At 45.7% G+C, this 16,688-nt stretch overlaps 1 protein-coding gene across 3 annotated transcripts in view; it reads left to right on the top strand.

Annotated features, from left to right (window-relative positions):
- The window catches only part of BCR (BCR activator of RhoGEF and GTPase), a 103,483-nt gene that overhangs the window by 78,678 nt on the left and 8,117 nt on the right, over nucleotides 1–16,688 (top strand). For all 3 annotated transcript variants that reach the window (XM_075718115.1, XM_075718117.1, XM_075718116.1), the window contains exons 9-16: nucleotides 2,541–2,662; nucleotides 3,903–4,071; nucleotides 5,477–5,596; nucleotides 6,545–6,620; nucleotides 7,219–7,323; nucleotides 8,131–8,205; nucleotides 9,390–9,487; nucleotides 10,167–10,298. In XM_075718115.1, coding sequence (XP_075574230.1) covers nucleotides 2,541–2,662; nucleotides 3,903–4,071; nucleotides 5,477–5,596; nucleotides 6,545–6,620; nucleotides 7,219–7,323; nucleotides 8,131–8,205; nucleotides 9,390–9,487; nucleotides 10,167–10,298 — 897 coding nt within the window. The remainder of the gene's footprint in view (nucleotides 1–2,540; nucleotides 2,663–3,902; nucleotides 4,072–5,476; nucleotides 5,597–6,544; nucleotides 6,621–7,218; nucleotides 7,324–8,130; nucleotides 8,206–9,389; nucleotides 9,488–10,166; nucleotides 10,299–16,688) is intronic.

The raw sequence follows: 16,688 nt of genomic DNA on the forward strand, positions 1-16,688 counted from the left end.
ATGTCCCTGCCAGGTAGGGAAGGGACAGTGCCACATCCTGTTGGGTAGCAGAGATGAGAGAGCTGTGAGAACATCTTTACACCTACGAACAATGAGCAGAGGTTGAGCTGGCAACAAGCAGCTATTCTCATTGCCCCGGAGGAGCTGAGCTGATTTGCAGTGTAATTAATATGCATCAGATCTAGAAACCTGAGATCAGGGTTTTGGCTTGCTCAGAAAATATCTTTCCCTGCTTCATTATTGCTCCCAAATGAAATTCTTTGCAGCTGTGGAGAGTGTTTTTGCTACTGACAATATACCTCCTCCTTTTTATTTATTTATTTTTAACGCTCAGTGTTTCTAGTTTCCTACCTGGGGCTTGTTTGCCAGGCAGGAGGGTGAGGCACGCACAAGTGCGCATCAGCAGCAGAGACATTAATGCAGGCAGGCGTTCTCTCCAAAACCACTGAGAAGCCAGGAGGATCACACCCACCTAAAAATAAACATTAACATATGTACAGGCCTTTCTGAGCCTGAATCACTGCTGGATACCAGATCTCCACAGACTCCTGCCCAGAGATGGTGCAACAGTCTGCTAGGGAGCAGCCTTGCTTCCTGGCACTATGGGAAAGGTGCAGCTTTTGCTGCTGCTCACAGATTTCCAGGACCTTTGTGTAATAGAAGGCAGCACCAAGATGAGATGCTGACACTGCTATGTGTGCATTAACAGCTAGCTGTGGTGCTAGTGCAGCTACAGACAGAAAAATGCAGACTCTTAGTCCATGTCAGGAAGTTTAGCGTGCTGTCGGACAGAGTGCGGGAACAAGAATTATGTCTGCAAGGACATTTCTCTGCCTTGTGTTCCCTGCCATGATGCCTGCTGGGCTCAGGACTGATGTGGTTTGTTTTCATTTTGGAGAGCCAAGATGGGAAGAATGGTAGGCGGAAGGAGAGGCAGCGTGGGGATTTGCACTCCCACGCCCTCTGCAGTAAATGTGTTCAGGGCTTGTTAAGTCACGCAGCAAACAGAACCCATGGGGCACAACCTGAGAAACTGAGGCATCGGTTCTGGTTTGGGTGTCCTGACCTTGCTCAGGTTAAGTGCTTTCCTGTTGCATGCTGCTGCATAGCTGAGCACAGCTGCCTCCTGGAAATGGACAGTTTTCATGTATGCGTTTCCCAGCGTAGGATCCCAGAGATCCTGCAGGTCGGGAGTGAGTCGTACTGGCAAGTCCCAAGCATGGGCCTGGAGCAGGCTGACAGTGGGACAGCAGGGGGAGGTGTTGGTTAGCGCTGGGCAGTGTTAGCAGCGCTCTCCTGTCCCCAGCTACGGTGCTGTCTAGGCATATGTGGTATGGGTAACGTGTCGCTCATTGGTGGCAGGGGAGCATCCTCTTAGCTGGAATGGCAAGGAAATAGTACGGGTCAGGAAAAAGTACTTTAGCATACCTGTGTGGAGAAGCTGATGGTTCCTGCTTGTACTGGCTGTGAAGCAAGGCAACGCTGATGGTTACACGTATGGGTGGGAATAAAATTTGCCCAAAGTTGAATACCCCAACTTCTGTTTGAAAATCAGTGGGAGTTATCTATTCCAGATGTGCACTCAGAGTGCTATTGATCATGACATCAGAGCAGAAGGTCTGAGCATAGAGCAGGGCTTGAAACTCCTGGCTTGGTCACTGGTAACAGCACACAGCCATCTGTCTCAGTGCCAGTGCTCCAGCCTTTTTTGTCTTTCAACTATGGAGTCTCCATAAGGGAATTAGGAAAGCGATGCTTCTGCCTACCAATGTGTGCCTCTTATTTAGGAGGTAAAGCTCCCTGGAACTAGAAACAAGAATAAAGGCATCAGGGTTGTGCAGCTTCTTTGCATCTTCTAGGTGTGGGGAATGTTTATATGATATATAAAAGAGATTTAAATAGGCATGGAGTGGGGACATATCCAGATGGTCCTATTTAAACACAGGCTGATAAGGGACTACTGAGAAGTTTGCTAGATACACATTTTGTTCAGGAATTATCTTTTAACAGCACTTATAATAAAGAAGCAGCAATGGCATTCAGCTGTTAATGTGGACAAACTACTGTTGTGAATAGGGAGTGGAGGTGTTCACTCCTCTTTCTCCCTGCTGGGGTAGCTTAAGCTGAATTCAGTGGTGGGGTAAGTGACTCCTGAGAAAAGTGGTGTTTGCTGCTCTCTGCTGGTGTGTGAGGGGGTGATGTGCTGTCAGTGACTGGCCCTTGGGTATGCAGAAGCTGGGCCATGACTCACAATAAATTACACTTGGTCTCAGGAGCAGGTGATGGAGAGAAGCCTGAAGTCTGACCCAGAACCAGATAATAAAGGAGGTGCATGGCCATTTCTGCCCCTGGGAGAGAGGGCAGCAGCAGGGAGCAGAGTTTACAGCAAGGAACATTTAATAGCCTTTTTTCTGAATTAGACCTAAATAATTTACTGAATTGGCTCTGGTAGGAGTCATGTCTAAGGAATGCGTTGCCCCAGTGCCAAATCTGGGGCTCATGTTGCACTAACTAAAACATTTTTTCTGTTTTTTCACCAGCACCGGCAGCTGCTGAAGGACAGTTTCATGGTGGAGCTTGTTGAGGGGGCTCGCAAGCTACGTCATGTCTTTCTTTTTACTGATCTGTTCCTGTGTGCCAAGCTCAAGAAGCAGATTGGAGGGTGAGTTTTTCCTTCTGGACTATGTGCTTTGCACCTCAGCTTCAGCCGAATCCTGTGTTTAGCCAGCAATTTTAGTTGAATATTAATACCCCAGACCTGGGTAACCATAATCCACAAGATGTAGTTAGACAAGAAATGATCAGCAAGGTAGTATTGTCTATTATATGAGACCTTGGCCACGTCCTGATCCCTCAGGAAAGGTTAATTCTTCCAGCCCCTGCCCTGAGCCTTCCTAGGAAAATAGGATGTGCTGTAGCTGCTGGTGTTCTGGAGAAATGCCATTCATTTTTCTACTTCCCCTTTCTTTTAATAAGTGACATTCGTCACTTTAATTTGTTACTAAGTTTATTAATTTTGATCTTGCAGCTACAGCCAGTTAACAGTTTCGCAGAAAAAAATGGAAAAGGTACAATAAACAGACTATGTGTCAACCTTGAAGTGCAGCTATACAAACAGTTTTGTTGACGTATTTCACAAATGAGGGCGGGAGGAACCTTTACCAACATACCTGCCTCAAACAGGACTTTTCTTCATTTGGTAAATGTTCTGCTTGGGGGGACCCCTTTCATTTTCTTGCGCTCCTCAAGCAGAAAGTTGTCCCTGCCCCTGTTGAAGCAAATGCTTGTGAGGAATGAACGTTCAAAAGAGTGGGACGTTCCCAAGAGCAGATGTTCCTGACAGTAGAGGTGGAGAAGGAATAGATCACATGAAACATGAAAAAGGTGAACTGCTTATCCTGGTGAAATCACTGGAGAATGGCAGTTACGAGCTGTAGTTTCTCTGTTCTTGTTGGATTACACAGAGGTTTATACATGTTGGCTCAGCTGCCCCGCTTGGCCCTCCCAGCTCAGGCAGGAGAGACCTGGGTTTAGATCATAGGTAGCAGCCAGGTCAGAGGCATGGCATGGCTTTTGAACCTCTTTTGAACCTTTACGGGGGCTTCAAAGGGAGAGCACGCAGGACTGAAAGGGTTTGCAAAAGATCGTTGTGGTTTCTTAAGATGAAAAGAACTAGATAACAAAACAAGTTGCCTTGTTATGTGCTGTACTGGCTATTGGCCCTTCTAGCCTTTCTTGCTGGAAAGCATCCCTTTGCCAGACTTACTCTACATGGGATTCACAGTGAAGTTGTGCCCATTTCTGTATCTTATGCACTATAGCGGGGAGGGACTTGTAGGAAGGGGGAGTGGGTGTTGCCAAACACCAGTAACAGTAAAAGTTTTGGACCTTCTGTGTTTCAGAAAAAGCCAGCAATATGACTGCAAATGGTACATCCCGCTCACTGACCTTAGTTTCCAAATGGTGGATGAGTCTGAGGCAGTGCCCAATATCCCACTGGTACCTGATGAGGAACTGGATGCCATGAAGATCAAGATATCCCAGATCAAGAATGACATCCAGCGTGAAAAGGTAAAAGGGGCTGAGCACTCCATGCCAAGTACAGACTCAGTGTCTCTGCTGAGATGAGGTGCTGATAGAAGCAGCATTCCCAGGGCCGCACGGCATGGGGAATCATGCTAAAACATACTGTTCAGCAGAGGCTTGTGGTGTAGCTCTGTTATCGGTGCCATCCAGATGCTCTGCAGCCCATCGTTGCTCATCCTAGTGCACAGCTTGAATGATGGTGTCCTGTGAGGAGCCAGGAACAAAATGACCCTGTAGTTGTACCCAGTAGCTCCTCTATTTGCATGGGGACTGCCTGTGACTGCTGTACCCCAGCATCCATGCGGTGGGCGGGGCTCTTATGCTGTGGACATGAGAAGGACTGGGAGTGTGGCATGCCAATTTCTGGCTGTTCAAGTATGATTCTGCAAGTGATTTTGGTCAGAAGTCAGGTACTTCTGAATTTTTGCAGGCTCAGTTATGCTTTTGAAGCTTTTTCTGACTTCACCAGTGTCAAAGCACCAGCAAATATATGGAGAACACCAATTATGCTGACTGGACATTCTGACACAGATATGGTGTTTCTGGCCCAGGCTTCTCTTTGCATGCAAGACATGTTTTTTCTCAGAGGTGTTAGACTCCAAACCTTCCTGGAACCCAAAAGAGAAATAAGAGTTTGAAAACTCAAAGCTTACTGCTGTGTAGAACAGGATATGAATAACATTGCTTGTACCATGAGAAGGCTATCTCCTGCACTTCCAAAGAACATGCTTCTGCCTCTCTGCTCTGGCTGGCTTTCAGAGAGGGCTTCCTGGAAAAAGTAAGGTATTAGAAGGAACATTGTGTGGAAGCCTCTTACTCACAAGGTGCAAGTGTCTAAGACATGCACTTCATTGCATCAGTGCCAAACAATATACGTGGCTGGGTTTTGGACTGTGTTTTATCCAAGAAAAACCTTGGGTTTAGCTGACCTCTGCTGAAACTGGATCGGTGGGTGGTGGGTGGGAGATCATTTTGGCAAGAGAGTTCTGGGCAGCTTCTAGAGAAGTTCCTTACAGTCTCCTTAGTTAAGGACGCTTGTGGAGGACCTGGCAGTGCTATGGCTGCCCAGTGACATGATGCTGCTGCAGCCTCTGGAACAGAAAGTAGAGGGTATAGCTGAGACAGTGGCCACGGACCTCTGCACCTTCATCTGGGGCATCTGGAACTGGGGAACAGAGCCAAGTCTTGAGTGTAGAGATACTGCAGGTAACATTGTCCTGAGCAGCTGGGAGCCCTGTGGATCCTGTTGACAGGATTTCTCCTGCCTGGGGCCATTTGGCTATTCACAGAGGGAAGAGACTATGAATCTTAAAATGTCTGTCAGTGTAAATGGGGCAGATGTTGGAGAATGATGTGTGTCCTCTGTCTCCCTCTCTCCCCCACCTTTCAGAGGGCCAATAAAGGCAGCAAGGTCATTGAGAGGTTGAAAAAGAAGCTCTCGGAGCAGGAATCCCTCCTACTGCTGATGTCTCCCAACATGGCCTTCCGGGTACACAATCGCAATGGCAAGGTGAGTGGCTCTTCTGGTTTCCCTCAGTGTACAAGAGAGAGGTCAAGGGGGTGGGGGTGTTTGTAAATGCTGTTGTACAAGGAGGCATTCATGCCCTCTATTTGTCAGGCCTGAAAGCACTTTCCAAGCGGCAGACACCTAACCCTTGCTACACCGAAGGCTGTGATGACATCTTGTAAGGCTATGACTAATTTGTATGCAACATTGCCATGTAAAAAATAACTTTAGAAATTAATCCCCTACCTCAGCACCTGCCCTGGCAGGGCAATAGGAACGGCTCTCTTCACCTGAGGTAAAGCTCTGCAGCAGCTGCCTTCTAGACTTCCCTTCAAATTCGAGGCTTAGCCCACTCAGGGCTGTCTCCTCAGGACTGTATGCTGCACTTGGCACCAGGGATGTTGAGTGGTTGTGAACAACCTCCTCTAGCACTGTGAGATACTCGGCGTTCCAGAGGTATCCCCTGCTCTGGCAGTGCTGTGACTTGTCACTGTGGCCTTTCCACGAACATGGCAAAGGATTCTCACAAGATCCTGTTACTACTCAGTGAAAATTCACAAGCCAGTCACTGCTTCTTCAGCTTGCATCAGTATCTAGGCCTGTGGTAGAGGCTTTTGGGTTTCCTGGTGCAATTGTTGTGAGGAATAGCACAGAGCTGCCGTGGGACCTCATGCTGCCAGGGACGCAGCTGCTGTTTGCAGGGTGGAGCTCTGTGAAAGCTCCGACTGCAGGAGTCCACGTTGGTACCGCTGGCACATTGCAGAGAAGGCACGTTGCCAGAGTCCTGCCTGTCACTAACAGAGCTGGGATGTAGGGCAACTGGCAGGAGTACTAGCAGGACAGTATATCCAACAATTTCCACTGGAGGAGGATGGGGGGCAGGCAGGCCGGCCTGGTCTCAGTGGTCAGTCAGACTAATGCATTCCCATTTTCTTCTGTTTTCCTGGGTAGAGTTACACGTTCCTCATTTCATCGGACTATGAAAGGGCAGAGTGGAGGGAGAACATTCGGGAGCAGCAGAAGAAATGTGAGTGTCCCTCGGCTGGGCATTGGTACAAATACAGTGATCTTATTAGAGAGCAGGAGTCCAGAGGACGAGGTGTGGGGCAGGGTTCCCTGCGAAGAGAGATGTGCGTTGAAATCCACAGCACAACATGGATGTCTTCTGTCTCTGCACATCTGAGCCTGTCTGGGGGACTTTTGCTTGCAGCAACATGTAGAGAATGTGTAGGAGAGCACGTAGTAAGTGTGTGGAGAGATTCTCCCATTTACCCTAGAGATCAGAGCTCTGTGCAGTTCTAGGCAGAGGGAACAGCTGCACCCTTTTACCTGGCTCCAGACCAAAGAAACTTAATTACTTCTTTGGCATGGGTGTTTTTTGGCTTTGCGAGAAATTAAGAGCCCCCCTTGTTTCCTGTGAACTGCCCTGAGACTTTACTCCAAAGAATAACTAAATACCCCCTCAAAAGAGCTGGGCTGCAGCAGCAGTACAGACCTGAACACTGTGGTGCTGTTGCCGAGCGTTGCCCAGGGTGCAACTATCCTATGTATGCCCAGAATGAGGGAGCGTGCATCCAGCCTCTGCTTTGAATTTTAATTCCTCCCTCTTTGGATCTCCTTGGCAGGCTTTAAAAGCTTCTCACTCACATCAGTGGAGCTCCAGATGCTGACAAACTCCTGTGTGAAGCTTCAGACAGTTCACAACATTCCCCTCACTATCAATAAGGAAGGTGAGACCTTTGGTTTATGCTTTCACATGGTACAGCCGCAGTGAAAACCTGCCCCTGCCTGCCTTTGTGCATTTCCCCTAGAACTGCTCTTACTGTTTCTATACTGTTTTGCTATAGGCTTCAACCTGAGTTCCTGTAAAACAAAAGCTGAGACCATATATACCCAACTTGTGTAGTTTCGTTGAAGTAGATGATAGCATATAAAAAGAGAGCAGCAGGAACAAGAACAATCTGTCATGCCAATGTTACTTGCAGCATCAGTAAAAATACAAGCTCCAAATTATATGGCTACATCTAAATCAGTAAAATATTCCTGGACATCCTCCAAAATATATTCGTTAACTACTAAATGGTCTTTACATGCAGCCATTGTGCCAGGGACTGGAGTACCTGTTGGAGTCCTAGCCTGGGACGACTTTGAACTATGCCTGGGAATCCTTTGGAAGAACACTTAGCTGGCCAAAATGGTGTCAGAGACCACCCTAAATTGCTATTTAATCTGCTGGTGTAGACTTAGCCTCGATATTTTACTTTTTCTCCTTTGAATTTCTTCCATGCTGTCTTGCTGACCCTAGAAATGTCATTGTAAAAGCCACATGCTGCCAGAAGGTATTACAGGTGAAACTGATGCTGAACCTGGACCATTCTGCTCTTCTGCCGAAAGGGCTAGGTTGCATGCTCCTGCCATCCTTTTCAGGGGCAGTTTACCCTCTGCTCATTAACCTGGGTAATATCAGTCTCATCACTCTGTCTTTCACTCTCGGCTCCTCTGTGAATGTGACAAAATTTCTTGGGTCTTTTGTACAGATGATGAATCCCCAGGTCTCTATGGATTCCTGAATGTCATTGTCCACTCTGCCACAGGATTCAAGCAGAGTTCAAGTGAGTTGCAGTACTGTAATACACAGATGTATTGATAGGGGTTAGATAATTTGGGTGCTGTGACAGCTGGGCGTGGACTGGTTTAGGATTGCAGCAACTGGGATGACAGTGAGGTGGAGAGATATCGGGGCACTGGTGTAAATTTAGGGGAATGCAATTTTTTAATGCTACTATTAACTCTCAGAAAGAGCAGGATCAAGGATCAAGCATGCAGCATTATTTTTTAGGCCTAGTCTGTTGGTATGTTTTTTTTAAGCAGTGTTTGCTAATTGCCCAACATTTTTAGATACAAGTCAGCCCTTATCCTGGATTCTTTCAACTGTGTTTTGTTTTGCAATGGTAGAATGGGAAGCATTCTCTGACATCCAGAATTTTTAGTGTGAAGAAAGAGGTGTTAAAATTCAGGGCAGTGATTTGACAGAAGGATCAAAAAAGGTGAAAAAATAGAGTGAAGAGAACACCTGTGGAAATAAACATGCTTCTCAGCCATTGACGAGGATAATCGAGGGAAAGCTGCAAAGCTTAGCTAGCCATGTGGCTGGGGATCCTGTTCTGACCTAAGCTGCGCATGCAGTCTCGGGGGAAAGGAGTGAACTGGACATACATGCTTTCTGTCAGCCTTCCTCCTGCTGAACCACTGACTTCCCAGATGCTGGCTAACATCACTTACAACATAACTTACAAACAGGGGCAATGTCTACAGCTCATTACTAGCTCTTCAAAACCACCAGATACCACATAATTAACCACTTTGTGAAAATAATGAGTTTTTGATGGCTGGCCCCTAACCTGCTCTCTGAGGGATATTATACTGATGCTGTTCTCGGTGAAATCGGTTCTCATGTTTTGGTGGGATCCAATATCTGGGGAAGTTCCATTTCTCATTGGTGTACACCTTCTGCTCATTGTGGATTGCTTTGGGAAATACTGGATAATAGCGTACACCTGACTCTTGTTAGAGGTGAAAGGCTTGTCTGTGCTGAGGTGGTTTATACAGCTGTGCTGGTACTTCAGCTTCATGAAGGCAACTCTGCTGGTCCAGATGATGAGATTTGTGCTGGACAGTGTTACTGGTACTAATACAGAGAAGATGCAAATGTAAGACACACCCTGAAAGTGATCAATGCAAGTTAGGAGATTGTAGAAATATTTAAAAAGTTTCTGTCCCTGTCTCTCCTCCTCAGATTTGTACTGCACGTTAGAGGTGGATTCTTTTGGGTATTTTGTGAACAAGGCTAAAACTAGAGTTTACAGAGACACCACAGAGCCCAACTGGAATGAGGTAGGTTGGATTTCTATGCAACTTCTTCCATGTGCCAAACATGAACACATGATGGGCAGAAAACCCACAAATGGAAGAACTTGCTGCATGCTCAGTGCTTGTGCTGCATATACTGCCTCTCAGAAAGCACCTTTATGCCAGGTTCATTTGTCTGTCAGGGCTTGCAGAAGATTTTCTCTTGGGTTAGCTGTGGTTAAACAAACATTTCAGTACAAATGAGTCTTGTCCAGCATTTCATCATTTAAACAGATGCATGTTTGAAGGTTTTTTTGTTTTTAAAGACACAAGTGAAAATATTGTTGAAGAAGGGGGTGTTTATTTGTTGTGAGGGGGAAGAATTAGCTATAGACTTTTTGCCTTTTTACAGCCAACTCAAACCTGCTGGGGAGTTAAATTAAATAAAAGGGAAGTGGGCGAGTTTGTTTCTTTGAATGGTGCTTTGCTGAAGCTCAGTGAAACCTGACTAAGGAGTCAGCCATCTTAGTCTCTGATTTGACCACCTTATATATACAAAATACAATTTCAGTTTATTTCTAGACCAGCTCCATTAGGGAGGAGGTTTTGGTCAGTCCTTAAGTGCTCCCTCCTGATGAGTTTCAAGGAGACTGTATTGATTATTAAGAGACTAGTGTCCTGCTGTGATGTATTCATTGCTCTTTCCTTTCCTGGTGCCCTGCAGGAGTTTGAGATTGAGCTGGAAGGCTCACAAACTCTGCGGATTCTGTGCTATGAAAAGTGCTACAACAAAACCAAGCTCACCAAAGAGGATGGAGAAAGCACAGATCGCATAATGGGGAAAGGACAGATCCAGGTAAGGCTGTACTTAACTCATTCCTGCTACCCTTACTGCAAAACATAGCAGGACTTTTGAATCCTGGAGTGCACCGGGGCGGTTTTTTCCTGCCTTCTGATTGTCTCAGCATTGGAGATCTTTCTCCAGGTAGTGAGGTATACAGTGTGATTCACAGGCCAGAAGTCAGCAGCTTTTTCCCTTTTGCCTTGTCCCCTGTGCCTACTTCAGTACCCTTATGGAATAGGTGCTTTTTCATTAAAATTTACGTTTTGATCTCTGATTTGCCTGTTAACTTCAAAACTTCCAGCACAGTATAAAGGAACTGTGCTGGCACTGAGCCCTGGGCACTGATGAGGACGCTCCATTTGTGACAAAAGAGGAAGCAATGAATATACTATCCCCTCTGTAAATCAGGTGGAAGAAATGCTGCCTTCTGTACGTGCTGGAGTTTGAATGATGTGATAGCAAGGCCTTGGAGGACTGGCTTATTGTTCTGATAACTACCATGTCCTGAGTTTAGTGTCCATGACAACAGGCTGCACCTGGGAGAGATTTCCACCGCTGAGAATCAGCATGGGACACTTTGTCTGTGTGGCAGATCCGTAATACAATAGAGGAGGTGATGAGATGATTGCAAACGGATGCTGCTCTCGGGGAGCTGCTGCATGATAAAGCGCTAAAGCTCCGTTCTGGAGAAATCAGGCCACTCAGTGGAGGACGACATGGAGAACGTGTTCCCCCTCTTCTTCCAGTATGTTGCACTGTCTGTCCAGAGCTTTAGGAGGGTGTTTAAATGCTTGCTCTGAGAACACATTCTTTGTGTTGGACTGGCTGTTTTATAGAGCAGAGACCCTGCTCAGATACCTTTTTCTTTCTGGCACGCTGAAAAATACCACCAGTTATCCTCCATTTATGTTTGGCTCTTCATCACTCCATGGATGACAGCTTTCTGCAACTTTTGAGTGATGGTCACACAGGCCAAGGCTATTTGTGGGATGTCAGAAACAGCTCTGATTGAGAGCAGCTTGCAGGGTCATATCTCACCCTTACTCTAGAAGGGCTCGTTGTCTAAATGAATTTCATTAGGCCTGTTCCTTTCCCTCCCTCCTTGCAGCCCTGAGGCTGCCGTGCCATTTTCAGGGAAAGCTTTCGTCACCAAACGCATGGTAGCTGTTTGAAAGAAAACTTGTGTACAAATCAATAAACGCTAGTACAGGGTGCCTCCTATGTAAGTCTCTCAGGCTAACCAGAAATCTGTATGTCCCTTCTGCTAACAAAAGCTTATTTCCCATGGAGCTGAGCAGCTACAAAAGAGCAAGTTTTCAGCCCTGAAAGGCCCTGGAAATTTGTGTGCTTATACTGGAGAACCCTGAAATCACTGTCCCTCTAAATTCTTCAAATATTTTACATAGAATGATTAAAAACTGAATAAAATGTTTTAAATTTTCAACGATTTTTTTTTTCACAGGAGTGGGCATTTTTATGCACAGCACTTGTACATTCTGTTAAAGCATGTTATACCTAATAAGTGAAAGTATTCTTTTGTGACACTTCAATATTAATTACTTCCTGATTCTTTTAGAGAAACCTAAACAGTTGAAAGTATATATATAAAAAAATCAATAATAATGTTTTTGATTAATATGCAAAAGGTGCATTCTGTTGTATCATAAAAGGCAAATGCAAAAGTCCTCTTGCTTTCAGTAAATCCCCCTTGCAATTTATAAAGATACTTGGTGAACTCTCAGAACATCCTCTTAATTCTCATTGATTTCTGTCCCATCACACAACTTTATAACACTATTGAATAAGTGCAAAAAGAAGTCATAAGAGCGTCTGGTGTAAGATTTTGGGTTGATAAGAATTATTAAAGGGTTTTATTTCATTTTCTTTTTAAAGCAAATGCTATTTCTCTATTAAGAAATCACAATAATGCAACAACAAAATCAAATTACAACCTGTGGCAGGTGAAGGTTAGCTGTATTAATGCTGTCAGCATCTTTTCCAATCACTGGTTTTATAGTCACTTTCTTTCAGGATTTTCCCAGGTGCTCTTACATTAAGTTTTGTTTACTTTAGAGTTGCTAGTGTATATAGGGCTTTCTGTTTTGTTGTTGTTGTTGTTGTTACGTTGTCATTATTCAGCCAAAGTCTGTCACGTGTAAAGGCAAGGTCTGTGAGGTTGGATGAGGGATCTTTTTTCCTAAATTCCCTTTAGTTAAAAATGCTGGGAACATCAAGAGTCGTGTCTGCATCCTCCTGCTGATAAAAACAGGGAAATTTCTGTGTTGGCTAAATCACAGTGTATTGTTAAGCCATGTATTATTGTAAATTTGCAACTTCCCACTACTGGGATTTCTGACTCACCAAATTCTCTGAGCTGCAGTGATGAAGACAATGCATCAAGGAGACAAGGACTGTTTTGGCTGTGAAATGTTTATTAAATGTCTCTGTTACATAATGACACTGGAGGAAGGAAGACTGGAAATTGGTCCATGTGGTCAGAAGCTTCCAGGAATGGGCAGCAATTTTAATAGCTCCCATTGCTCATATTTTATTTTCCTATGGAATATTTTATTTACCTGTTTTTATAGCCACATGCAAGAGCTTCATTGCTTGCCAACCTGCAAGTTTTATCCCTGAAAAATAAACCCACGAGGTTTTAATATGGGAGAACCTCTTGGAAATGTAGAAGTAAAGTCCTCATCAGACCTGGGAATGGCAGCACTGGATGTGCAGTGTTTAACTAGCCAGGACACGTGGTTGGGAGTTTCTGTTACATCTCAGGCATGAGAAATACAGGGAGAAGGGGCCATTCCTGGGTGCACTTTGAAACTGAAATTACTGGGGGCTTGGGGGAGGAAGAAATGGACATGATCTTGTAGGAGGAAACATGAGGCTTAGTTCAGTTGTATGCATCAGCTCCTCTCTCTTTCTCTCTTTCTCTCTTTCTCTCTTTCTCTCTTTCTCTCTTTCTCTCTTTCTCTCTTTCTCTCTTTCTTTCTCTCCTTCTCTCCTTCTCTCCTTCTCTCCTTCTCTCCTTCTCTCCTTCTCTCCTTCTCTCCTTCTCTCCTTCTCTCCTTCTCTCCTTCTCTCCTTCTCTCCTTCTCTCCTTCTCTCCTTCTCTCCTTCTCTCCTTCTCTCCTTCTCTCCTTCTCTCCTTCTCTCCTTCTCTCCTTCTCTCCTTCTCTCCTTCTCTCCTTCTCTCCTTCTCTCTTTCTCTCCTTCTCTCTTTCTCTCTTTCTCTCTTTCTCTCTTTCTCTCCCTCTCTCTTTCTCTCTTTCTCTCTTTCTCTCTTTCTCTCCCTCTCTCTTTCTCTCTTTCTCTCCCTCTCTCTTTCTCTCTTTCTCTCTTTCTCTCCCTCTCTCTTTCTCTCTTTCTCTCCCTCTCTCTTTCTCTCTTTCTCTCTTTCTTTCCCTCTCTCTTTCTCTTTCTCTCTTTCTTTCCCTCTCTCTTTCTCTCCCTCTCTCTTTCTCTCCCTCTCTCTTTCTCTCCCTCTCTCTTTCTCTCCCTCTCTCTTTCTCTCTTTCTCTCCCTCTCTCTTTCTCTCTTTCTCTCTTTCTCTCCCTCTCTCTTTCTCTCTTTCTTTCCCTCTCTCTTTCTCTCTTTCTTTCCCTCTTTCTCTCTTTCTTTCCCTCTCTCTTTCTCTCTTTCTCTCCCTCTCTCTTTCTCTCTTTCTTTCCCTCTCTCTTTCTCTCTTTCTTTCTCTCTTTCTCTCTTTCTTTCCCTCTCTCTTTCTCTCTTTCTCTCTTTCTTTCCCTCTCTCTTTCTCTCTTTCTTTCCCTCTCTCTTTCTTTCCCTCTCTCTTTCTTTCCCTCTCTCTTTCTTTCCCTCTCTCTTTCTCTCTTTCTTTCCCTCTCTCTTTCTTTCCCTCTCTCTTTCTTTCTTCCCCGCTCTCTTCCCCGCTCTCTTCCCCTCCCTCTTCCCCTCCCTCTTCCCCGCTCTCTTCCCCTCCCTCTTTCCCTCTTTCCCTCTTTCCCTCTTTCCCTCTTTCCCTCTTTCCCTCTTTCCCTCTTTCCCTCTTTCCCTCTTTCCCTCTTTCCCTCTTTCCCTCTTTCCCTCTTTCCCTCTTTCCCTCTTTCCCTCTTTCCCTCTTTCCCTCTTTCCCTCGCAACCCATCTTCAGCACTTAGGAGGGTGGCCCTTTTGCTCTTTGAATTTTGCACTTCAGGTGGCAGGCACATCCCCATGTTTTGAGTGTAGCAGCCTTTTTGTTTGGTCCTGAGACTCTGCATCTAGGTAGACGCATCTGTCAGCAAAACTGGCCTCTGCCAGACTGCATGAGTAAACCGATACTTCATCCTGTGATCCATCTCCTCCAGTTGGTGCCTCCTAGAAATGCTGTTTCCTTTGTTACTCTTTTTTTCCCTGCATGATCAGCTCAGGCAAAGTATTTCCTTCTCCCTCACAGCAGTGCTGGAAAATCAGAGAGGATATGACCTTAGATCAGTCATTCTGTGGTAGCAGCGCAACTCTGTTGCCATGCAAAACACTCACTTTTATCTGCTTAATTATCTGGGAAGTCTCACAGCAGCGCACATGGCTATTCAAGACATCTAGGTTGTTTTCCATGTAAAACAGATTGTTATATGCTGTACCTCCAAAGTGTTGACTCAGAAAACCTTTTACACACTCGAGTTCATTTAAACAGTTTGCTCATGCAGAACAGTATCCCAGTAACGAAAATAGGGTGGAAATGGAGAAGGCAGTGGGTCATGTCTAAAGGGTGATGGTGGGAAAGATTAACATGTCAGTGGGGACCTTTGAGAAGAATGGGGTTATGGCTGGACTGGGAGTTTCCAGCAGCAATGAGACTCTGACAACATGTATGTCGCATCACTTCCAATTAAAAATTGATGGAGTGTAAAGTTGCCAGGGAGATTTAATAAAGGGAGCAACTAATGTGAATAAATAGCATAAAACACACTAACCTTAAGGTTGCCTCAGTCCTTGCTCCTAGATGTTTAATTTCCACTGATGCTTCTTCGTTTTTCCCTCTTTCTGTATGTTTTGTTTTCTGTTCTGGAGGGGTGGGGGTGGGAAAATCATCAAACTCTCTGGCAGAGCACAGCCTCCCTTCTTAGCGCCTGGCTTGCATTTGCTATCGAGCGGCATCCTCAGCTCACCTTTTTCCCAGGTCCTCACCACTCTGTGTTCTGCACACTCAGCCTCTACTGACTGCTAGACACTGAGTGGCTGTCTTAACTCAGTGCTAAGCTGCTACAAGGGCCAGAGGCTTGCACTCAGAAATCCCTGTGGTGCTGAGCTGCTTTGTTCTGTTGTGTTTTGTGCAGGGTACGAGAGGCATGTGTTTGATTCATTAGTGAATTTGGGGCTGTAGCTTGCCACTGCACATGCCAAAGAGTAGGCCACAAGGGGACTGGAGGTGCTGGGGGAGCAAAGACGAACTGGTTTGTTTGTCTTTTTCCTGTGCAGCATGCACGTCTGGTGGGGACTGTGCAAACAAGCCTGTGAGATACAGTCTTTGAGGGTTTTAGCAAGTCTGTCCTGTTTGCGTAGGTCATGGAAACAACACAATTTTTCACAGTTTCAGTGGAGATGGGACAGGTCCTTTTGTCACTCAGACCAAGCAACTGTTTGAAGGAAATGTTTAGAGGGGCAGTAAATTTCACTGTCGAATTAATGCAGAGGCAGCCATTTCACAGTGCCTCCCCCTGCTTGAGCTGGCAAAGTGAGCGCTATGTGCTTGCTCGCTTGGAGCAGCTTCCTTTTGGCACGCAGTCTGTAGGCTGCGTTCTTCTACTCAGTGTTCCTTCTTCCAGGTCACTGATCTCCAAATCAGACCAGAAGGCAGCATGACCGCATTTGTCACAAGCCCTCTCAATGCTGGAGCATCACACTCACTAACTGTCTTTGTCTTCAGTCTGCTTTGTAACCTGTCTGCTCCAGCTGCCCTTTCCCTGTGTTGCTCTTGCTGGCCTTAGAAGGCCGGTCACCTGTAGGGTCCAGGACCGAAAGCTTGCTCAAAGTCTAAATGACATTCTTAGTTTCCTGTTGGCTCTGTTATTTCCTATGACTTTGTCGAACTGTTAGACCTGATGATCTTCCTGTCTCAGTGTGGCTGAGAGCTTATTCAAGCTCTGCTTTTATTAGCTTCCATCATTTCACTTTGTTATTTAAAAAGCACCTTGCGGGGGGGACTTTCCTTTTTTTTTGTTGTTGCTGTTGTTATTGCCAGTGACTTATGCAGGGTTGGCACAGGTCAGCCGGACCCACTCCCTGGTGCTTGTTCTCCCTAGCTGTCTCCGTTCAACACAAGCTGTTTTCCAGCAGGAGTCAAACAGCAGGTGGGGAGCGCGGGGGCCCTGCCAGCCCTGCAACAGAGCTCAGAGATAAGGGAGCAAGAGGTAATGGCAGGCACGCTCGCTGTCCTTGTTCAGCTCCCGTA

Source organism: Pelecanus crispus, chromosome 11 (assembly GCF_030463565.1).
Source record: "Pelecanus crispus isolate bPelCri1 chromosome 11, bPelCri1.pri, whole genome shotgun sequence".
Lineage (NCBI taxonomy): Eukaryota > Metazoa > Chordata > Aves > Pelecaniformes > Pelecanidae > Pelecanus > Pelecanus crispus.